This window comes from Chelonia mydas, chromosome 8 (assembly GCF_015237465.2).
Source record: "Chelonia mydas isolate rCheMyd1 chromosome 8, rCheMyd1.pri.v2, whole genome shotgun sequence".
Classification (NCBI taxonomy): domain Eukaryota; kingdom Metazoa; phylum Chordata; order Testudines; family Cheloniidae; genus Chelonia; species Chelonia mydas.
The window spans coordinates 48,599,289-48,622,934 of record NC_057854.1 but is presented as its reverse complement, the minus strand read 5'-3'; the positions used below and the strand labels follow the sequence as shown (position 1 = coordinate 48,622,934).

Sequence of the window (23,646 nt, the reverse complement as noted above, 5' to 3'; positions counted from 1 at the left end):
GTAACTTGAAGGGCAGTGATTCCAATTCCGTCCCTATGGTGCTCTTTACAAACATATTTATTTATGTTCTGGCCCAAATGACACACCGATTGTAGGCTTCTCTGAGTGCAAAAGCACCCTTTTTACCAGAAAAATATTCTGCTTCTACCTGGTGATCGTTAAGGGAAATTGGTTAGATAATAAAATCCCACACAAAACACAGTGGTAATGAACAAGAGCCATTTTTCAAGAGATGCTCTTAATAGTCTATTCAGGTCCAAAATAGAATCTGTCCTGCCCCATTTTACTAAATATTGATTTCAAATCTTCCATAGGAATATTATGTTCTGAAAATGATGTAGAATCAACTGTCCTTCCTCTGCTGGATCTCAAAACAGGGCAGCCTAGTAATGAACCTTTCTCCAGCTCTGTTGACTTGCTTTTCTCCAAAATCCATGCCAGTGGATTCTAGTGTGTATTCAAATGACATCTGCCAAGAAAGAGTGCAAATGGGGAGAAGGCCTTTCTTTTTGAAATGTATACAGACTCCAGAACAGTGATGCAGATCAACTCAGAAATGAAAAAATATTCAATGTATAGACTGATTCTCCCCTGCCTTACACCTTGTGTAGTCACCTATCCCTGTGCAAAGTGGTTGTAAAATACTACCAGACCAGTGTAAGGAAATTAGGGGAGAAGGGAGAGAGGAATAACGAATGCATTTTTTATCATTGGAATGATGTTTCCTGTCCAAGGGCTGTAAGGCAGAAACATTTGTTAAAGATGTCTCAGCGTGAGCAGACAGGCTGTCAAACATATTCTGAGAGTCCCCATCAAGCAGCTGGCTTGAGAAGAATGGGCTAAATATGGGGATCTTAAATGAATTTGCAAAGAGCAGCAGATTTGCTTGCCTTAGCCCTTGTTTAATGGCCTCTAGTCTTTCATACCAAAGAAGGGATGGGGGGGAAATCTATGAGCTATGTAAAATAAAGACAAAATTTCAAGTTTTTATGAAGAACTTCCTTATGACTGAAGAATGGAATTCTCCACATGATAACATTTGACAAAGATCATCTCTTCACTTGAGGACAGATGTCAGTTTTTTCCTTTGAACAAAAATAAAATGAAATATATTACAGCCTCTAAGATAGCAAGATACTGCCTCTGTAATAAACGTTCATGAGTTACTCAACCAAAACATTGCTTCAAAACAAAGAATTCTTGAACCCACTGCATAAACATGCTACTCAGCTTTCTTAATTTTCCTCCTACTCCGCAACTATGTTCCTAACAATCCCAATGGAAGATATGGGTAAGGCATTTCCTCTCTTTAATTTCAACGGAGTAGGGTTGCTAACCCTCCAGGATTGCCCTGGAGTCTCCAGGAATTACAGATTAATCTTTAATTAGAGATTATATCATGATGAAACCTACAGAAAAACCTCCAACCAAAATTGGCAACCCTACAACAGAGATACAGTCCTGTTTTTGTTCCAACATCCTCCTGCTGCAAGAGTATTTCATATGCTTGCCAAAACAGAACTACTGCTCAAAAAGGATGTTTTAACAAAGAAAAAAACCCTCTCTTGTTGTTAAACAGCTTCCTCTGTGCCAGGAAATGGAGCCTTTGCAAATACTTACTCTTCACTGTGACCTTATTGTGCAACAGCGCCTGAAATATTGCACTGCACAGAAAGGTAGATTTGTTTCCTTTTGAAGACATCATACATTAAATAACTGCTACACGATTACTGAAGCCTTAAATGAAAGAACCTTATTATGATTTGACACAAGTCAAGTAAACATCTTTAAAGACAAAAACCTGCTGAGTTTTAATTTAAATTACACTGTACTCTGCTATAAATATAAAATTGTTAAAACTAGTTCTTCAGGTAAGGGTAATATATACTTGGATGTAAAACTAAATGACAATCGTCTATAGAAAGCTATCTAGGTGTCTTTAGTTCAATACTTTTGTTCACACTATCAAAGGATTGCCAATTTCATTAGCAAAGATAGCTGCCTGACAGCAGATGTAGCTGAAAAAGAGACCAAATTAACTTAAAATTTCTCACTAGACAGAAATTACTAACAGAGCTTCTGTAATGCTGATTATAGGAACACTGTTGAAAGATAAGGAAGAAATCAGCTGGATTCCTTACAGACCTGTGTGAAATAACCCTGCAAGTTGGTTGGCTTTAACATTCTTTGCTATGCTTTTGCCAGAAGCTTCAGTGTCTGCAAAGCAAGCAGCAGAACGTGAGGTTTCAAACTCCTGCTCTGCACTCACAGACAAGTAGGAAAGCAAGCAATGTGGTTGGAAATGCACTATCCTCCTCTTAAATAGGAATCTGCATGCCAAGTTTTAAAATGTTAGATGTGTCCTATTCATTATACCAGCCAACAGCTATTTAGTCTCTGTGATTCTACATATATTTATTTTCTAGCTGAGGATAATTTATCAAGTTGCCTTTTCTTTCCCCCAGAACAAGGATGCAAAGTATGATTAGCCATGAGTAGATTTCTCCAGCCCCTCCCTACACCCTACCAACAAAGAACTGCATGCTTCCTCAGGAGCAAGTTCTCAAATCTATTTAAATAAAAAACAAAACAATTATTAACAAAAAAAGAGGAAGATAGTAACTAAACTGCTTCTCACAAAAGGAAGTGAGCTACTTTTGCTGCCTGTCAAAAGTGTTTTGCAGAGTTTTACACAGCCTCATTTTCAGGGGGAGGATTCTTCAGATTAACTTTAAATGCAGTTTGTTAGCTACAACCAGGCTAACATCAGAACCAGCATTTTGTAACCTCACATGAGCTCACTAGTCAGACCTGCTAGATGTTCTACAGGTGTAAAGAGAGACTCGCTATCACTCCCTGCCTTGTCTCTAAATATACAGCATTTATAAAAGTATACTGACTGTACGGATTATTCCCTTCTTGTTGGTATCACTGTTTCCACAAGCAGTAAAATAAAAGATGCAGCTTTCCAAATTAGTTTCCTTCCTTTTGTCACAGGAGACAGCTGGTTACATTTGGTTAGCGTCTGTAAAAGGAGGATACTGCATTTCCAATAGAGACAAACACTTACACTGCATACATACACACAAATAAACTTACCTCCTGCAAAGTCACAGACCAACTACTGCTTTCAATCATTGGTGTCAACACAGTCAAACAGGATATCCAGTGAATTTTAAATACCAAACAAAATAATTAGGAAATTAAAAAACAAACAAAAATTCCTGATTTGCTAATCCTACACTGGGATTTTCTCACTTTGTTTTTTAAAGGTGTGGTCTACTCCAGCTTCCACTTATTAAAACAAACATTGATTTAAAGAAGAAAGCTGATTTGAAACTTGCAGGCAAGTCCCAACTCAGGAAGACTAAAAGGCTAATAAACTCCACCCTCTGCTATCAAGCTAGCATGAAGGGTGAATATACATGATTACCAATGATGATGCAAATTGTTTTCACTGCTGCTACTAAGCTGGGTGTGACTTTGGTGTTACAAACCTTGCTGAAATCTTAATTTTCACATTTTGTTGTACCCAAAAGCAGATATTTAAACATAGAGAGTTTCTTATTGATGGAAATGAAAAGACTGATTGGAATTCACATTCCTGGATGGCAACAGGTTGAAGGCTTTATGAGTCAATCCAAAAGAGCAGTTAATTAGGTTAATTCCAAGATGGTAAAATTGAGAAATGTAAGATGGCTGAAAAGCCACAAAGCTTTAAAGGAACAATTATCCAGGACAAAAGAAGTTTTATGGAAGGTGTCACAAAGTTTTTCACTGCGCTCTCTGATACACTGATGAACTCTTGCTTCTGATTTTAAAGAAACATTCCGTCAACTGTCATAGTGCCGAGTTTTGGTTTTTTAAAAAATAAAGAAGAAAACCACTCTAATAGTTATCAAATGTTTCTTCCCCCGCATTCAGGAATGCTAATGCAACAACTAGCACCAAAATAACAATTATTAGAATATTAATTTTTACTTATTGACACTTCAGGCATATAAAAAGGCTAATACATCTGGATTATACATTAATACAGATAAAAAAATTGCTCCTGTATGGCAGTGGAGCCACAGAGGTGTAACTGTCCCACTCCGATGAAGTGAGCTGTAGCTCACGAAAGCTTATGCTCTAATAAATTTGTTAGTCTCTAAGGTGCCACAAGTCCTCCTTTTCTTTTTGTCCCACTCACAGATCTCATTACAGGATCAAGGCTATTGTGTGCAAAATTAGGACATCAAAGCAATTTTGGATGTGAACAACTTTAGTTAAGGGTCATATTTTAGCAGTAAAAACTAAAGTGAACATATTTACTGTATTGCAGCAAAGTCACACTGTAGGAGTAGGAAACGTTTCTAATTTATTTCATTAAGATAAATAGAGCAGCGACATTTAACATTTTTGGTCATGAGCGCTGTGTGAGCACACTTTTGCGAACATAGAGCTCCCGCTAAAGTCAATGGGATTCTGCGTAGATGCAGGGTCTACCTGTAGGATTCTAGCTTTTGTTTGCACCACTGTTCATGACATTTTTTACAGGATCCAAGTTTTCATCACTGATACAGCCTATAAACCCATATTATAGGTGAGAAGTTCTCAGAGGCTCGAAAAATCACCCAGAATATGGGGAAAATATTTGTCTGAATTATTTTGGTACTTTTCTTGGACACGCAGCTCCCATTTTTTTTACTGGCTAATACTTACAATTTGTGATGTGTTTTCACTCAGAGTCAATTCATTTACTTAAGAATGGCAACTCAGGCTGTGTTTCTGTTTTAGTTTATGAAAATGTCAGACATTATATTTGTCTGAATGTAAAAACCCAACAGTAAAGTTATTCTGCTGCAGAAATGTGTCTGTATGTATTTAGTTTTCCTAAATGAAATATTTCTAAATTGAGAAGAAAGAAAATAAACCCAAAGTGAATTTCAGAGCACTATTTCTGATTTTTGTGTGTCCGCGTGCGTGTGTGGGGTGAATGAAATCTGTCACAATTGACTTGCAGAAAATAAGCATGCCCAATAACTAATTCTTGCATCATACTGTACATGTAGCATAGTGTACTACATTGCTTCCACTCAGTCTGTGTAGGATCTGGCTAGCTGATGATTAATCAGATGTTGTAAAATCCCAATTTCAAATGATCTCAGAATTTACAGATGGTTTGGGGTTGGACAATTCTTAGAATGTAATAATCATAAATTTACAATGCTCCCCATACCTTAAGGGATATTGTCAGTCAGTTTGGACATACCTCTCTACCAGATCTGGTGAAGAATGTCATGTGGATTGTTTATATCTGATTAAAAAAAAGTCTACTGCAGAGAAATTAATCTCCACGTCCACGCTTGTTCCTCTGGAGATCTGCGTTGGGGGAAGAAGGAGTGCTTCCTCAGCAGTCCTTTTCCCCTCACCAGAACACCCAGATGCCCCTCTGTAGGTGTACTGCCCAGAAGAGACTTCACTGGGTGTTGAGCAGGGTGGGCAGGAGAAGGAGACTAGCCATGCTGTGCATCATCACCACTTGGTGTTCCCTGGATTGGTGTGAACATGTGGCTAGGAGTTAATACACCTCAGTGCTGTACAGCTCTCCCAGATCCGCTCCATGACTCCCACTGAGTAGCCACCATGCCAACAGCAGTATGGTTTCGGCTAGAGCCACATTGCTAGCAACAGGAAGAGAAGGCCCACTGAACAGACAGTTCCTGGCTCTGTCAGTCTAAAAGGCCCTTTCCTGCGGATCCACATAATTTGTAAAGTTGGGAGGCTTCAACCCCTCCTCACTCCGCAGTCCCCCAAGCCCTGCCCCCCACATGGGACGAGAGGATAATTCACAGGATAGTTTAATTCTTAATTAAACCGTAATGGGTCTGAGCAAAGTGACATACAAGAAGGCTGTCGGTGTACATCTAAATGATCATCCCAAAGTTGCACAGGTAGTGAAACAAACCAAAACACATGCTGAAAACAAGGGAGAGAATAAATGCGTTCTACATCTAAAAGATGAACATGCTGCACAGACCCCTGCTCCACAGAGCTCGGAAGAAATCATTAAAACAAAAGCCATCCCCACTACTGAATGGTGAACTGAAAATAATTTTTTTTCTGCTAGGAAAACTGAGTCTTTAAGCCACAACCCACATGGAGAGCATCATCCCAATGGGAGCTCTTGGAGCATCATGCAAGGACATCCTGGGACCTTTGACAAGGTGCAGAGTGCTATCCCCCAGTTCTAGGGAGCCTCGTACTAGCAGTGGTGTGAATATAGTCCTTGCACTCCTGCACACAAGGCCTGCAATGATGTCTTTTAAGGGTTGAGCAGGGCTTTTTGCTTTCTCCCCCTTGTACATCCATGCAGGCCTGCAATCATAACTGACTGACCCCTATATGCATAGTCTTCAAATCTGATTCTCGCCATTCTCATCAAGACATACTAATAAAATTAAACATACAAAACTGGAGTTAATACACTTATCATAACAGACTTGTTCTCCCATTAAGAGAGAGAACCTCTTTCCCATGTGTGAAACCTATCAGATAAAAAGCTTGACCTAAATGTGGCTCAGCTGGTTGTGAGGGATCTCTCTACTAATCAGTGCATCAACAAAAGGTTGACCTGATCCAATCCAGATAAAAGTTACACAAGGAGATGCACAACTGCAAGCCAAAAAGAAAAGGAGTACTTGTGGCATCTTAGAGACTAACCAATTTATTTGAGCATGAGCTTTCGTGAGCTACAGCTCACTTCATCGGATGCATACTGTGGAAACTGCAGAAGACATTATATACACAGAGACCATGAAACAATACCTCCTCCCACCCCACTCTCCTGCTGGTAATAGCTTATCTAAAGTGATCATCAAGTTGTATATAATGTCTTCTGCAGTTTCCACAGTATGCATCCGATGAAGTGAGCTGTAGCTCACGAAAGCTCATGCTCAAATAAACTGGTTAGTCTCTAAGGTGCCACAAGTACTTCTTTTCTTTTTGCGAATACAGACTAACACGGTTGTTACTCTGAAAACTGCAAGCCAGAATCCTGAATTCTAGTCCTGCCTCTTGACAGTGACTCACTGTGGGTGTGGCCAAGTAAGTCACTTCACCTGTTTCACGATCTGCTAAATGGGAATAATAACCCTTGCTCATCCATCTCCCATGAGTGCTGTAAGGTTTAATTAGCTAATAGGCTTGCACAGTGCTTTGAAGATGAACAGTATCCTACATTTTCTAAGTATTATTGTAGTTCTATGTTAGTATGAATGAACTGAAGAAAGAAAACAATACCAGTTAACAAGCAGTAAACATGGTTATTTCTAAATAGGGAAATTAACTAGTATTCTCTTGGCCATGAATGCAGTCCTAGTTCTGACAGAAAATTGGATCTATGCTGGATTAGAGTTATGTTAAAAAATGTTAATTTGCAGTTTAGCCTCAGAAATCAAGAAATGTCAGTTACACTTTCACACACAGTCTTAACTCTGCCTCTTCATGTGTATGCATTGTAACAGTCTTTCACTACATGGCTGTGTACCATTCCTCAGCATCATACATTGTTTTCTACAACCTTAGATACTGTACACAACTGTAGTATCTTATAGAACTGTTTACTACTCTATGTATGCCAGATAGAATACATGAATGTAATTCATTTAAAAGTGCATAGAAAATGGCACTTATACGTTATGTATAATATTGAGGAACAGTAAAAAAGTTGCTGGCATATGCTGGCCACATAAGTTCACAGCTAAGTCACCCAATAAGTAGTTCAGTGCCTCATCCCTGAAAAGTGCACCTAAGGAAAGCTGAGCTGCTGCTGGGGGGAAAAAAAACGTGTAGTAAAAGGATCCTGAATTTTAAATGAAATACAAATCTTAGAAAGAACTTACCCAATAAAAGTCTAAATCAATAGAATATATCATTATGATAATGATAATGAAATTCAAATATAATAAAAAATTGAAAAATATTACAAGGTGCCTCATGTTTATTAGGGATTGTAGAAAAAAAATTGACATATTACTATAATGTATTATCTGAGGAACAACATCTGGGCATGAAATCAAAGCTCAGAGGCTCTAGTCCAACTGACCTGTGCTAGGAGTAGGACCTGAGTGCAGAAAGGTGACCTTATGAGTACTGAGTTCATCTTCAGCAAAGTTTTACGATATCTGTTGTGTTGGCTTATCTGTGCATTATCTGCAACATTCCGGACAAATTTTCCCTCAGTATTGTTTCACAAATAATGGCCAACATCGGTAGATGCAAAATAATGCTTTTCTGAACCCCATTCTGTAAGAGTGACAAGCTACCCTATATGTGCAATAATGTTTTTCCAAGTTTTGCCATAAACAGGGCAATTACTCTTATAAAGTAAAAAGTACACCCCCTACCCCTCCCAGGGAAATGTCAATAGCTTGATCAAAGTGTGCTTTCTAGGCCCAGATCCAACACTGAGAATTGCATGGGCAAACCCCCTTCAACTGCACAGAGCCCCACTGAAGCCAGTGCGGCCCTATGCAGGTGCAGGGGTCTGCATACCTGGTTTTCAATGCAGGATCTTGGCCATAATTTTTGCCTTTTCCCCCTGTTCATAGCTGTGCATGAGTAGATCATGGAACTGTCAAATTTATTTATTATTTGAAATTACTCACAAATTGCTTCACTGAATGATTCCTGATCTGCCTGTGTATGCAGCATCAGAAAACAAACACAAGAAAGGATAACATCATGCATACTTATATTTTCTTATACATAACACAATACTGGCAAGATATTGGATAGTCACACTCAGGCTCCCATCCAGTAAGCTGCTCTGTGTGGCTGGAGCTACATGTACGTGGGGACCTGCCTGCAGAGAGCAGCTTTCAGCATTGGGGCCCAATTACCCTGGAAATCAGAAATTCAGATATACTGTTGAGCTAATCCTATTTTTGTGAGCCATCAACCTATCAGACTAACAACTTGACTCCTCCACAGTAGCCAAGACATTTGACTTTGAATCTGTGGCCATATGTTGTTGATCCCATTAAGCTGTAATTGATATGCATTAAAATACATGTAATAACTATCAACATTATTCTGCTTCACACATCACTGGGGCTTTATTTTTCTCCTGTTCATTATTATGTCTATTGCAGTAGCACCAAGGGACCCCAAGCAGGAATCAGGGCCCCCTTGTACTAACAAAAATTATGAAACCTTGCAACAAACAGAGATGGATGACAAGGACCATATGTCAGTCTTGGAAGAGTTCACCTTCCTAAAGTCTTTGTGGGTGTGACCATGCACAGTTTTTGCTAAACAGTAAGTATTATTTCCTCCTTTTTGTGTCAGTAGTTGAGAATCACCCTCAGTCTCTCAGCGTCTCATGCAGATTCCCAGTAAAAGCGCAACAGCAGGAGAGTTACCTACAAACATATAAACTGAAAGAAGAAAAATATTATATGTGGCTATTTGAGGGCTTCTCGAGTGTTCAATTTTTTTTTGACTGAAATACTCCTGGAAAATCAGAATGACTCCAAGTAGCCAAAGTGATCATTAAAGAAATTAGATGAATTTGACCCACCACTTTAATTCCCAGTATAGTTTTCTGTACTGTATTGGCATATCCCAGTATGTGTGAAATACTGACATAGGCACCTCTTGCTGACTAGTGAAATCTGATCACTAGTCCATGTAATTTAGCCAATGGAGTAGGTTTCCATATAGTGTCTCCTTTACCTTGTATCTGTCCATTGGGTCTTCCTGCTGCAGCTGACTCTCTCGCATTGTCTGATACTCTCTTTCATATTTCTTCAGCTTCTTTGTGGGCACCTGTGGAATACATTCAGAAAAACATGTTCTTAGAGAAGCACAGGAAAAGGCTGCCAGAGGTCTTTACTTGCAAACATGAAGTGGAGGAAGCTCCGGATATTCCGTACTGAATAATTAATTCCTCATCTCACTGTCACCAGAAAGCTGCGGTGAAAGCTGGGGGAAAAGTAACATTTTTGCACTCTACTTTTGTTGACAGTAAAAAGAGGCACACAAAACAGTTATCAATACAGTATATGTGGAGAGGATCCTTAGTAAGCTTAATGGCATTTATTTTTAAATACTTCAAATGGAAACCAGAATCCTGAAGTAGAAACATTTTGAAAAAGAATCGGGAGGAGGAGAACAGGCATAAATATGGGGAATAAACGAAGAATGGCAAGGAGAACATGGTTCTTTTGATCTCTTGGATCCACTGAAACTTTAACAGGAAGAGTTTGAGAGCAGTGATGACAAAGTGCTATGAAAATTGAATGATCAAAATGTCATGTGTCCAACAGGAGGATGTTGGGGAATGAATTAGGGGAGAATCAAGTGATTTTTTCCCTGCCAGTGAGAATCAGTTTTTCCATCAAACAGAAACAGCTCATACACTGCCCACATCACTTACATTACTTGTTGTTTAGATAGTGAGCTCAGACCTGTACTAATCTCTGTGAAGTCTCATTGGAGACATGGTTGGTACTTTTGTGGTAGAACATTACCAGTGACTGAGGTGGCTCTGCTCTCATTCACCTGCCCACTCGCTGCCCACACCAAGTCTGTGCATCAGTGTCCCAGAGTTAAGTGATGCCCTATGACACTGATAAAGCTGCATTGTTCACTTCCAGCCACAGCAGGGAAACAGTGGGTCAGCTACACAGATGAAAATCACAGACAGATTTGGTAAACAACTGTGCAAACAGGTCAAGTCACAGACAGCTGGATTTACACAAAAACATCCATCTGCTTTTTTTGCAAAAAAAATCAGTCAAGATATAGAGACAGCATCTGTATTTTTAGGTGTAGAATGGAGATACTCAGCTTTACATTTATTTTTTAATTGGCTATAATGTAGCTTTGTGTATACTCTCATTACTTGCTCCCTTGACAGACCTTTAACAGCACTCTAATGTCCCCATACAACCCATAATAGGCAACAACAAAGTTGCTAGCTGTATGGCATACATTGGTATCAGGCAAGGACATCAGTGAAAGAATATGTCACAGTGATTTATAAAAAGATACATGATTTGCCTTGATCTGTTCCTGTGATATTTCTGCCAGTCTTCTAATCCCCCCCCCCCCCCCCCCCCCCCCCGTTATTAAGCAATTGACGAAAATCAGGAGCATTACATGCTAATACAGAGCTTCAGGTGACAGCAGCATTGCAGCTACTGGCAGGACAGCGCTGCACCACAACCACCCTGTCATAGTGGTTGTTGGGAAGAGAAGGCTTTGTGGCCACTAGAGGATACTGCATGTGTGTGGGCACGCTTGCATGTGAGTGGGACTTAATATAGTTTCTCTCCAATTTTCCATTTGGGGATTTTCTTCCCCTGCCATAGGAAAGGGCCGAGGTGGTTCCCAAAGTCACAGCAGAAAGGGTCGGGGGAGTTACAGCTGGGAGATGTGGAAGCCAATCCTGCTTGCAAGGTGCGGTACACTGTCACAGGGAGTTTCTATGCTAGATGCAGGAAGGGCTAATACAGCACAATGAATCAGTTGCAGCCTACTGTTAAACATAAACCTACAGCTCTAAAATAAAGACTTTGAAGAGAATAAGGAGAACAGGGAAGAATACAATCAATGCAATAATTCTGGATAAATGTTCATGAGAATTCTACTTGGATGCCTCTTAAATAAATATCTATGAAAAGTGCTAAGTGATAAGATGGAGATAGTATTATTATTACCTGAAAACAAATTTGAATGAAAATAATCTAACAGGAGAAGCTCATTTATATGTCAATTGACCCCTACTAACTATATGAAAAGCAGGGCTTCCTGGGAAAGTACAAACCATTTCCTCTTTCCTACTATGCTATGGCTGTTAAGGCTACCTTAACATTCAGCGCTAAATGTACACTTCAAATTAAGATTTTAAAGAAATGAACCAATCCTATACAAAACCCAATCTATTCCCACCCTGCTGTGCTTCCATGATGTTTATTTTGATCTTGCTCAGAGAAATAGACACCAGAATGATGTGTCGCTAGGATACCTTCCAAGCTTATGTCTCTTGTGCTACTGTGTGATGCTTTGCATCTACCGGCTATTGGCACAAAGCAGGGAGAGAAAAAGAAGGGAATGACAGGTGGAGAAGCATGTACAGATATAAAAAGCAGGAGTATTTATGAAGCAAAAGGAGAATTAGACTAGAAATTGCTGCAGCTTGAAGTGCTGTAGTGCAAGGTAAACAATTCTTTTGGACAATGTTGAAAATTTCAGATCTGTATTGGAAATTTCAGGACAAAGCCACCAGACCCCAGTGCAAAGAAAGGGGCACAGTGAGGGAGAAAATAGTAAATGAATTGTTGTACCAACCAACTTACCTGCTTCTCGATATTTTTAATTAATAGTGGATCAAATCCTTAAGGTGCACATGCAAAAGTGTGTGTGCTAAATCTCATTAGTCTCACAAGGTCTGGGTTTGCATACATGCATATATCTACAGTCATTCACTTACATACCTCCATGATGGGCACACATTCTACATACATAGGGTGGATACAAATAAATTAGATTGGCTAGACAGGAAGATAGGCAGAAGAGGCCGGAGAAAGATTTCATGGTCACCTGTACTCCTTACTTTCAGGTATTTGTGAGTTTAAGTCAAACCTTAATGACATATGAATGTTTATTTCATATTTACTGATCAACAGAAATACCAATTAAGCAGATCCAAATTATCAATCATTTCTATATTATGCACACTTCTATTGCATTCACCACTGCAGTCCTCCTGGATGGTGAAAGGGACTTGCTGGAAGGTCGTGATGGTTAAAGCATGACCTCATGCAGACCTACCAGTTCATCAGAGGTCCAAACATCAAAAAAAGCTGGGGGAGTTTTTGCACATCTTACGAAGGAAGCATGAGGCCCAAGTTCCTGCGTTTTATATCTTGATATCTAACTAGGTACGTATATGGTCGCCATCACTATAGCATCGAAGTGCCTCACAAACAATCACTTCTCCACCTCATAGGCGTATAGATTATTACTCCATGTTACAGATGGGTAACTGAAGCACGAAAAAGCCAAAGTTCACACAAGAAGTTTGTGACAGAGCTGAGAATTGAACCCAGGTCACCTGAATCCCAGTTCAATGCAAGACCAACCTTATTCTCTTCTTTGTAATACAAGATAGATAGGCAGAAGAAAGGCAGTATAAAGATATGGGCTGGGTAAGCAATAACCTATACTAGGAGGTTTGGAGGAGGGCTGAGAGACATCGCCATGAAACAAACAACTACAAAGAGCACAGTATCGAGGCTTTATGGCACCAGTTTAGTGTTCTGTGAGGATGAGGACTAGTTCTCCTTATTGGGACTGTGTTAGGGCTTGGCTACACTTGCGAATTACAGCGCAATAAAGGAGCCCCGGGCGCACTAACTCACTACCTGTCCACACTGGCAAGGCACGTAGAGCGCTCTGACTCCGCAGCTACAGTGCTGCTGGTACTCTGCCACGGCACCAGTATGAACACCCTGGTCTGTTATTGCACTGTGATCGGCCTCCAGAAGTATCCCACAATGCCTGTTCTAGCCACTCTGGTCATCACTTTGAACTCTACTGCCCTGCCCTCAGGTGACCAACAATCAGACCCGCCCTTTAAATTCTCTGGGAATTTTGAAAATCCCCTTCCTGTTTGCTCAGCCAGGCGTGGAGTGCTCTCAGAGAATCTTTCCAGGTGACCATGCCTCCACGCGCCAGGCAATCCCCAGTATGGAGCAATGGCGAGATGCTGGACCTCATCAGTGTTTTGAGGGGGAGGAAGCTATCCGGTCCCAGCTGTGCTCTGGCCGCAGGAATTATGATATCTTTGGGCAGATATCAAGGGCCATGATGGAAAGGGCCATGACTGGGATGCACTGCAATGCAGGGTTAAAGTACAGGAGCTGTGGAACGCCTACCACAAAGCCCGAAAGGCAAACAGCTGCTCTGGTGCTGCCCCCACAACCTGCTGTTTTTACAAGGAGCTGGATGCGATACTTGGGGGTGACCCTACCTCCATGCTGAGTACCACCATGGACACCTCAGAGGCCAGTGCAACAAGGAGGGAGGAGGAGCAGCAAAGCGGGAGCGAGGGGGCTGAGGCGGAGGAAAACACCCCGGAATCCCTAGATGCATGCAGCCAGGAGGAATGTAGCCAGTCGTGGTGGCCGGTGCTTGGGGAAGGACAAACACCAGAGGAGGTTCCCGGTAAGCGGCTTTTATTTTGGGAAGGAAGTTATTCGGTGCGGGCTCTTGGGGTGAGGAGGGTTAGGGCCGTGTGCATGCGTAGATGCGGAATAGGGCATTGATGTGCACTCTCATATTGCGGTAATCGACCTCAGTGATCTCTTCAAAGGTCTCAACCAGAACTTGGGAAATGCGCTTGTGCGGGTTTCTTGGGAGAGCCACTGTGTTCCTTGTCCCAGTAAGGCTAACTTGTCCGCGCCACTGTGCCGCGAGGGGTGGGGGGACCATTGCTGCACACAGGCAAGCTGCATATGGGCCAGGGTGGAAGCCGCATTGCAGTAGAAGACCCTCTCTTGCTTTCTAGGTCACCCTCAGCAGAGATATCTTCCAGGACGAACTCCTGTGGGAAATGTGGGGACAGTGATCAGTATAGGGGCCCCCCGCCGCTATTGGCTCTCCCCAAGGCACAGAAACCCAGAGGACAGTACAGCCGTGAAACAATCAGTCACGCTTGACCCTGTGCTTACGCACCATTTTGGGGCTCCCGTGGGTTATGTGCGCTTGCTTTGGGACAGGCAAATTATGCTATTGTGTAGACTGTGCTTGCCCTGGTGTATGGGGGAATCATTGCTCTGTTTGGTGTGAACAATGCTGCCTCTGTTAAGTGTTGCATTTTGCCTTTACAGATGCAACCTCGAGATCTCAGCCGTCTGTGTTATCAACAGCTGAGAGGCTGCAAAGAATCAGGAAGAGCCCATGTAGAAGCAAAGAGGACATGCTGCATGAAGTCATGCAACATTCAACTAATGAAAATAAAAAAAGTGCACGAGTGGCAGGAGAGTGAAAGGAGGGTCCGCCAGCAGAATGCAGATCGCCAGCACCAAAGCACAGAGCGGCTGATAAGCATCATGGAGCACCAAGAGGACTCGATCCAGGCGCTCGTAGCCATGCAGGCAGAGCACTACCGCGCCCTCCCCCCCTGCAGCCCTTGTCCCATAACTCTTTCCCTTGTGCCACCATGTCACCTCCAAACCACTTTCCGCAATATCTGGGTTCTTACCACCACCCGCTGCCTCCAACCCCTGTAGCTTCACCACCCAGCCCTGAAAATTACAACCCTTACCCACTGCGCTAAACCCCCACCACCATGCAGTATAGTATAGCCATCCTGAAGTGCAGCACGCATTGCACAGCACTCCAGACAGGACATACGCAAATTTGTGATTGTACCATTCCCCACCTCACCCTACCCCCTTGCCCTTTGTGTTTCCCAAGCAGTTGTGTTGTGTTTCTTTTCAATACATTGATTTTTTGAATTTGAAAACATTCTTTATTATTGCATAACGTAAAAGAAACCTTAGCCTAGGAAATCAACAGGCACTGCAAGTCAGCGTATCATACACAGCAAACACAGATTCCTACTGCACTTCACTCCCGTGTAGGGTATCACACTAGACATTACTGTTTGCTTTCAGCCTCAAATTGCTCCCTCAAGACATCCCTAATACTTGCAGCCCCATGCTGGGCCCCTGCTCTCTGGCTGTTCAGATTCAGCCTCCAGGTGTTGAACCTCTGAGTTCCATGCCTGAGTGAATCTTTCACCCTTCCCTTCACATGGAGGGTACAGCACGCAGATATAACCGCGGGGATGCTGTTATCGGCCAGGTCCAGCTTCCCATACAGAGAGCGCCAGCGACCCTTTAAACGGCCAAAAGCACACTCCACAGTCATTCTGAACCAGCTCAGCCTGTTGTTGAACCACTCCTTGCTGCTATCAAGGCTCCCTGTGTAGGGTTTCATGAGCCATGGTATCAAAAGGTAAGCGGGGTCTCCAAGGATCACAGTGGGCATTTTGACTTCCCCTACAGTGATCTTCTGGTCTGGGAAAAAGGTGCAGGCTTGATGCTTCCTGAACAGGCCAGTGTTACAAAAGATTTGTGCATCCTGCACCTTTCCGGGCCAGCCTGCGTTAATGTCAATGAAACACCCACGGTGATCCACAAGCACCTGGAGAACCATAGACCAATAGCCCTTCTGATTAACATACTTGGAGGCTAGGTGGGCTGGTGCCAGAATTGGAATATGAGTCCCATCTATCACCGTTCTGCAGTTAGGGAAACCCATTTGTGCAAAGCCAGCCACAATGTCAGGCACGTTACCCGGAGTCACGGTTCTTCTGAGCAGGATGCAATAAATGGCCCTGCAAACTTGCATCAACACAATTCCAACTGTCGACTTTCCCACTCCAAACTGGTTAGCGACCGATCGGTAGCTGTCTGGAGTTGCCAGTTTCCAGATTGCAATAGCCACCCGCTTCTCCAGCATCAGGGCAGCTCTCAATCTTGTGTCCTTGCGCCGCAGGCTGGGGGCGAGCTCCTCACACAGTCCCATGAAAGTGGCTTTTCTCATCCAAAAGTTCTGCAGCCACTGCTCGTCATCCCAGACTTGCATGACGATGTGATCCCACCACTCAGTGCTTGTTTCCCGATCCCAAAAGTGGCGTTCCACAGTGGTGAGCATGTCCGTGAATGCCACAAGCAAACTCGTGTCATTTGCGTTACTCGAGTCGATATCATCGTCGGAGTCCTCACTGTCACTTTGTGTCTTAAGGAATAACTCGACTGCCAAACGTGACGTGTTGGCGAGACTCATCAGCATATTCCTCAGCAATTCGGGCTCCATTCCCGCAGACCGAAAGGGAAGACAGAGCACACAGTACAAAAACCGTTGAAAGATGGTGCCAAATGTGGTTGGAAGGAAAGGGAATATGCTTGGATGCGAACCAATGCATCATGGGGCATTGGGACAGGAACCAGAATGCCCCGCACTCCCCACCCCCTTCCCGCAAGCCACAGCTCCAGAATGGGAAGAGGTGCTCTGTGGGATAGCTGCCCACAATGCATTGCTCCCAATGCAGCTGCAAGTGCCGCAAATGTGACCATGCCAGTGCGCTTGCAGCTGTCAGTGTGGACAGACTGCAGCATTTTCCTACTGCGCTGTATGAAGGCGGGTTTAACTGACAGTGCTCTACATCTGCAAATGTAGCCATGCCCTTAGAGGCCGTTAACAGGAACCTAAACACACTAGCCAGTAGTATGCAGAACTCCTTGTTAAATTTTTAAAACATACTTGGCCACCTGCTGGGAGCAGCCTTACTTGTCTGGTTTAGGGTATTGTTGTGAGCTGGGGCTGAAACCTTGTTATGGATTGCTAAAACCACGTTAAGATTGAGAGGTGTGAACACACCCTTCAATTAACATGAGGATAAGACCCCATCTAGGACAAAAGTGAAGTACCCCTGAGCCAATGGTTCATCAGGCTGACACGGTTAAGGCATGTCAGTTTCATAGTCAATGGTACACAAGGGAGCAATGTGGCCAGCATCATGTCCGTCTGCCCTAACCTGAAGGAGCAGGTACCATTTTGCAGCTGGGTAAACTGGAAGTCACCTTTCAGCATGAGATTGAGTAAGACTCAAACCCACAACCTTCAGTATTGTAGCTGAGTGCTTTAAGCACTGTGACGAAGTGGGACTGTTCTTAATGTTTCCTCTGAATACTGTAGGGGTGCCTCAGTTTCCCCTATGCATTTCTTAAGTCTCTAGGTGGTGGGATAAGGGAGTGTAATTGTTGCAGAGCCCTAAAGGGCTAGTGTACATAAATGGCCGACACTCTGTCTCCTGGCAACTGATGGCTTGGGCCCTTCCCCCTGCAAGGTGATAGCTAAAGGGTTGAAGAACAAAGGAATCAGGTGACCTCCTGGCCCGGGAAAGGGACAAAGCCCAGAGGAGGGGCTGCAGGGTGAGTCAGTTGAGGCTGGCTGGGGAGATGGAGTGAAGTGCAGACGTGGTTGTCTGGCTCACTGCCCCCCAAAATGGACCCGGCTGAGGGGTCCTGTTCTCTATACCTACAAGCTCTGTTTTAGATCGTGTTCCTGTCATCTAATAAACCTCTGTTTTAGGTCTGACTGCGAAGCTGGGGTGCAGGACCCTCTGGCTCCCCCAGGACCCCATCTGGGCGGGCTCGCTGTGGGAAGCGCACGGAGGGGCAGACGATGCTGAATGCTCCGAGGTCAGACCCAGGAAGATGGAAGCTCTGTGAGCTTTTTGCCCTGCAGACAGGCGCTCACCCAGAGGAGACTTCACCCGAATCCTGCCTGGCTTCGAAGGGAGCAGTTCCAGAGCATCGCCCAGGGACTCCGTGACAAGCACTCAGTCACTGCACCTGTGAATCCACCCAGAAACTTTTGCTGAGTATTGTTTTAGGTAGGGGTGTGTACAGAAAAACTGAACACAGGAACTGAGAACAGACAGAATAGAGAGGGAACCAAAAGCAAACAGCAAGAGAGTCAAGCAGTAACCTGTGGAGATAGTGTGACCCTGAGAAAAGCTAGAGAAATAAACTGTCTTTCGATTGGCTAGAGAGGCTTGGGGACTGTAAGTTAAGAAACCGCTCCTTTTTGTTCTTGGTTCCTCCGGCATTTGTAGAAGCAAGACTCCATACATTCCTTGTGTGACATACTGTACCTCGAAATAGCACCCTGTAACCCCCACATTCACCACTTGTATATGGTTATGATATTTGTACAAAGAATGCTTTCTAAGATATCCTATGAAAGTCATGATTTGCTGGAACTCATTCTGACAAAATATGTATATCATCATTGTATATGGAGTTATGAGATTTTGCTACATGATTGTTATTGAAATATGTTATGAGTCAGGGAGATGCCCAAAGCTAGCTCTCCAGTAGCAACAAAATGGGTGACCCACATCCAGACAGGTGTTAAGCGACCATCACCAGCCATTGACCAGCGGGGGAACTGTAAACAAGAGATTTATAATTCACTAAGAGACAGTTGCTCAAGCTCTGTACAATAGGGGATTGCTTAACTCCATGACTCAGCCAAGTATGAGGACTCGTGATGATTGACTCCATGTTTGAGCCAGTATTTTTCCAGGCATATGAACCTGAGAGTATAAAATAAGGGCCAGTGGCATCATGAGTCCACTTCTCTCCTCCCCCATCTACTCTGAAGTAGCAAGAATGCTTGGAAGAAAAGACTTTGAACTGTGGAAACTGGTCCCAGGCTGAGCAGGGAATTCAGCCTGTGTATTAAAAACGGTGAACTGCTTACAACGCCTAGTGGGGTGAGAAAAGCTGCTTGATTCAAATCTCACTTAGTCTGAAAAAGTTTAGGATTTGACTGTGATTTTATTTTATTACTCTTTGATTTCTTATGTAACAAACTCTAACCACTATCCTATCACTTAAAATCTATCTTTCTGTAGTTAATAAACTTATTTTAATGTTTTATCTTTACCAGTGAGTTTGTTCAAAGTGCTTGGGGAATCTGCTCAGATTACAAAGTGCATGCCTACTACCCTTTGGTGAAATGGCAAACTAATAAATGAGCTTACATTGCTCAAGGGAAGGTCTTGAGCAGTGTAAGATGGTACATTTCTGGAATCCAATGCTGGGGTTGGGGGGATTTGCTAGTGTCTCCCTGTGTACAGTTCATGAGAGGCAGTGAGAGCCTGCATGTAACTTTGGGTGTGCCCTCACATGCTAATGGCTGTGTGAGAGCAAAGCCTGAAGGGGCTGCTTGTCACTAGCAGAGCAGTGTGAGAGGTACCCTGATCCAGAGAGTTAAAGAGGACACAGAGGTCCCATAGTCCAGGTTGTACCTCAGGGTCTGTCACACCTTGTAAATAAACAAGACAGCATCAAAAAAATACCAGATGCTATCAATTTCTATTTCCACCTGGAACATCCCCAGTGCCCTGAACTTTGTCTAGCCACTTGGGTCAAAAGGCAACAACACTACTAGTTCTCCTTATTAGGATGGTGTTACAGACCATTACCAGGAGACTAAACACACTAGCCAGTAATATGCAGCTCTCCTTGTTAAATTTTTGAAATGTATTTGGCCACCTGGGAGCAGCCTTACTGATCTGATTTCGGAGATCATTCTCTAGCTGGAGCAGAAGTGGAATTCTACTTGTGTGGATTCTACTTGGTGCTTTAACCACCCGTCCCAAAGGCAGCAGAAATCAATCCGAACCTGAATGGTAAACCACGAATGTTTATCGAAAACAAGTCAAACATAGGGAGTCCTAGAAACAAGAGTGTCTACTGCCTCTCTTAAAGCTGCTCTGTTTTGCTTTCTCACTTTTCCATTCCCTGAGAGTTCAGTGGTGAGTTCTTGATATTTTATAGGCTTCCATACAAACTGTACAATCTCTCCTCTGATTTCCTAATGGCAGGATCGTGCCCTCATCCTATGTGTCTGTACAAGGGAAGACACCCCCTCCCCATCTGCTTAGGACCAAACCCAATTGCAGCTGGAGTGTGGGAGAGAGAGCAAGGGCTGTGCACCTGGTACCCCATTCTGTGAGCAAATGTTATACTTTTATTCTCTTACTGGTGCTAAAGGTGAGTAATACAATCTCCCTAATGCTACTATTAGACAGGGATAGAATTACATTGGAAGATACAAGGGTAATGCAGTTAGAAGAGGTTTCAATGCTCAAAGAGAGACATCTCCATTTGGACAAATATATCTCCATTTACGCCACATTCTTATCATCACTGGAAAAGAATATCCAAATACAGCGAAATACTGTTCCAGCAATTTGAGAAAAAGCTTCCACTAGGAAAACATTCCACTCCAGAACAATAATCCCATATATTATAAACTTTACATATGCATAACAACTGACGTGGCCTCTACTACTATCCAGTAGTAGTATTCTCCAAGGAGTCTGACATTATTATAGCTCTTTCTTTTCCTGGATCCATGCTGTTTTGCACTTTAACTCCTTGATACAGTTTGCCCAACTCATGATCTCAAACTGTGATCTATTAGTTTACAAACATCTGACAAATCTCTAGGCCCTTTCAGAAATAACTGCATTATGTTAGCCATGTTTCACTCTTCATGGATTGCGGCTGAACTGAGTATGCTCATAAAAGTGTCCATGAAAACTTCTGCAATATTGATTTCTTCTTTCTTTAACACCTTGAGGCGTATGCTGGCTGGATTGTGTGGTATCAAATTTAGGATTTATAAACCTTGCTTAACCGTGTATCTCAATATCTCATATTCCATTCCCCTACATTTGATTTTTATTTTATTGTACTGTATTCTTCACAACCAGACACACACACACAACCAGTCATGCAGTAATCTCAATAAAACACTCAAACACAAGGAACTGAACAAACAAAACTTCCCTCTGAAGAAGCACAAGACTCTCAATGGGGCAAAAACAATGCCATTATCAAGTGGAGTGAACATTCAAATGATCAGTACAATGAGCTGTCAGATGGCAGTTGAGGAAAAATAATACATTGCATTCTTTAGCTTGTTCTCCCAGCTCACAGGAACAAAAAGATCTACAACTGCTATAAGGTCACCCTCTTTGAGGAGGAGTCTGAGGCATGGCAGCACACTGCTGTCTACCAGCCATGGGTGGCCAGGACAAGAAGGAATCAATGTCCACTCAACTTCTGGAGAGTTTTCTTTCATCCAACAATATTTCAAGTAATTTATGGACAATCCACACCAATCCTGATGTATTAATGAAGTCCACATCTACATCCCCTTTTCTCCAAGGATCTCAGAATGTTTTACAAACAGTCACTAAGTCTCAGTTCCATGTGAATTTGTATTATCATGCTCATTTTATAGACAGGGAAATTGAGGCAAGTTATGTGACTTGCCATGGTTTCAAAGGGAGCCAGTGGCTGACCCAGAGCCAGAACAGTCAGCATGGATTCACCAAGGGCAAGTCATGCCTGACTAATCTAATTGCCTTCTATGACGAGATAACTGGCTCTGTGGATGAGGGGAAAGCCATGTTGTTCCTTGACTTTAGCAAAGCTTTGGACACTGTCTCCCATAGTATTCTTGCCAGCAAGTTAAAGAAGTATGGGCTGGATGAATGGACTATAAGGTGGATAGAAAGTTGGCTAGATTGTTGGGCTCAACGGGTAGTGATCAATGGCTCCATGTCTAGTTGGCAGCCGGTATCAAGTGGAATGCCCCAAGGGTCGGTCCTCGGGCCGGTTTTGTTCAATATCTTCATTAATGATCTGGAGGATGGTGTGGATTGCACCCTCAGCAAGTTTGCAGATGACACTAAACTGGGAGGAGAGGTAGATATGCTGGAGGGTAGGGATAGGATACAGAGGGACCTAGACAAATTGGAGGATTGGGCTAAAAGAAATCTGATGAGGTTCAACAAGGACAAGTGCAGAGTCCTGCTCTTATGACGGAAGAATCCCATGCACCGCTACAGACTAGGGACCGAATGGCTAGGCAGCAGTTCTGCAGAAAAGGACCTGGGGTTACAGTGGACGAGAAGCTGGATATGAGTCAACAGTGTGCTGTTGTTACCAAGAAGGCCAATGGCATTTTGGGATGTATAAGTAGAGGCATTGCCAGCAGACTGAGGGACGTGATCGTTCCCCTCTATTCGACATTGGTGAGGCCTCATCTGGAGTACTGTGTCCAGTTTTGGGCCCCACACTACAAGAAGGATGTGGAAGAATTGGAAAACATCCAGCGGAGGGCAACAAAAATGATTAGGGGTCTGGAACACATGACTTATGAGGAGAGGCTGAGGGAACTGGAATTGTTTAGTCTGCGGAAGAGAAGAATGAGGGGGGATTTGATAGCTGCTTTCAACTACCTGAAAAGGGGTTCCAAAGGGGATGGATCTAGACTTTTCTCAGTGGTAGCAGATAACAGAACAAGGAGTAATGGTCTCAAGTTGCAGTGGGGGAGGTTTAGGTTGGATATTAGGAAAAACTTTTTCACTAGAAGGGTGGTGAAACACTGGAATGCGTTACCTAGGGAGGTGGTGGAATCTCCTTCCTTAGAAGTTTTTAAGGTCAGGCTTGACAAATCCCTGGCTGGGATGATTTAGTTGGGGATTGGTCCTGCTTTGAGCAGGGGGTTGGACTAGATGACCTCCTGAGGTCCATTCCAACCCTGATATTCTATGATTCTATGAACTCCCAATTCCTAATCTGCAGCTCTAACTACTAGACCACATTAAGCAGAGTATTTTCATTCTTTACTTCTTATTTATTAGTGGTCTTCCTTTAACCATAGATCCACAGCTCCTCATAGCCTTCCTATATACTGCTTCATATACACTAATAACTGAATAGCCAACTGAATTTGCTAACTTTAATATTCCGTTAGATTTATTTCTGCAGTCTTCTACTGCTCTCTCTGGTTTCTATATATAAAATAAACAAACCAAACATTTAATATTTTCCTCTCACTTTCTTTGAAGTAGGTGATTTAAGTTTTCGGCTCCACTTGTTTTCTTTCCTTGGTATTAGGGTTGCCAACTGTTTAATCACAGAAACCCAAATATCCTTGCTCCGCACCTGCCCTGCCCCTTCCCTGAGGCCCCATCCCACTCACTTCATTCCC

At 42.9% G+C, this 23,646-nt stretch overlaps 1 protein-coding gene across 13 annotated transcripts in view; it reads right to left on the bottom strand.

Annotated features, from left to right (window-relative positions):
• The window catches only part of RABGAP1L (RAB GTPase activating protein 1 like), a 556,714-nt gene that overhangs the window by 14,658 nt on the left and 518,410 nt on the right, over positions 1–23,646 (bottom strand). For 8 of the 13 annotated variants that reach the window (XM_007061167.4, XM_037907748.2, XM_037907749.2 and 5 more), the window contains one exon: positions 9,721–9,813. In XM_007061167.4, the coding sequence (XP_007061229.2) occupies positions 9,721–9,813 (93 nt within the window). Of the gene's footprint in view, positions 1–3,099; positions 3,239–8,939; positions 9,423–9,720; positions 9,814–23,646 lie in introns of those variants that run through there. The other 5 variants (XM_027823604.3, XM_043521568.1, XM_043521569.1 and 2 more) reach the window with 2 other exon arrangements.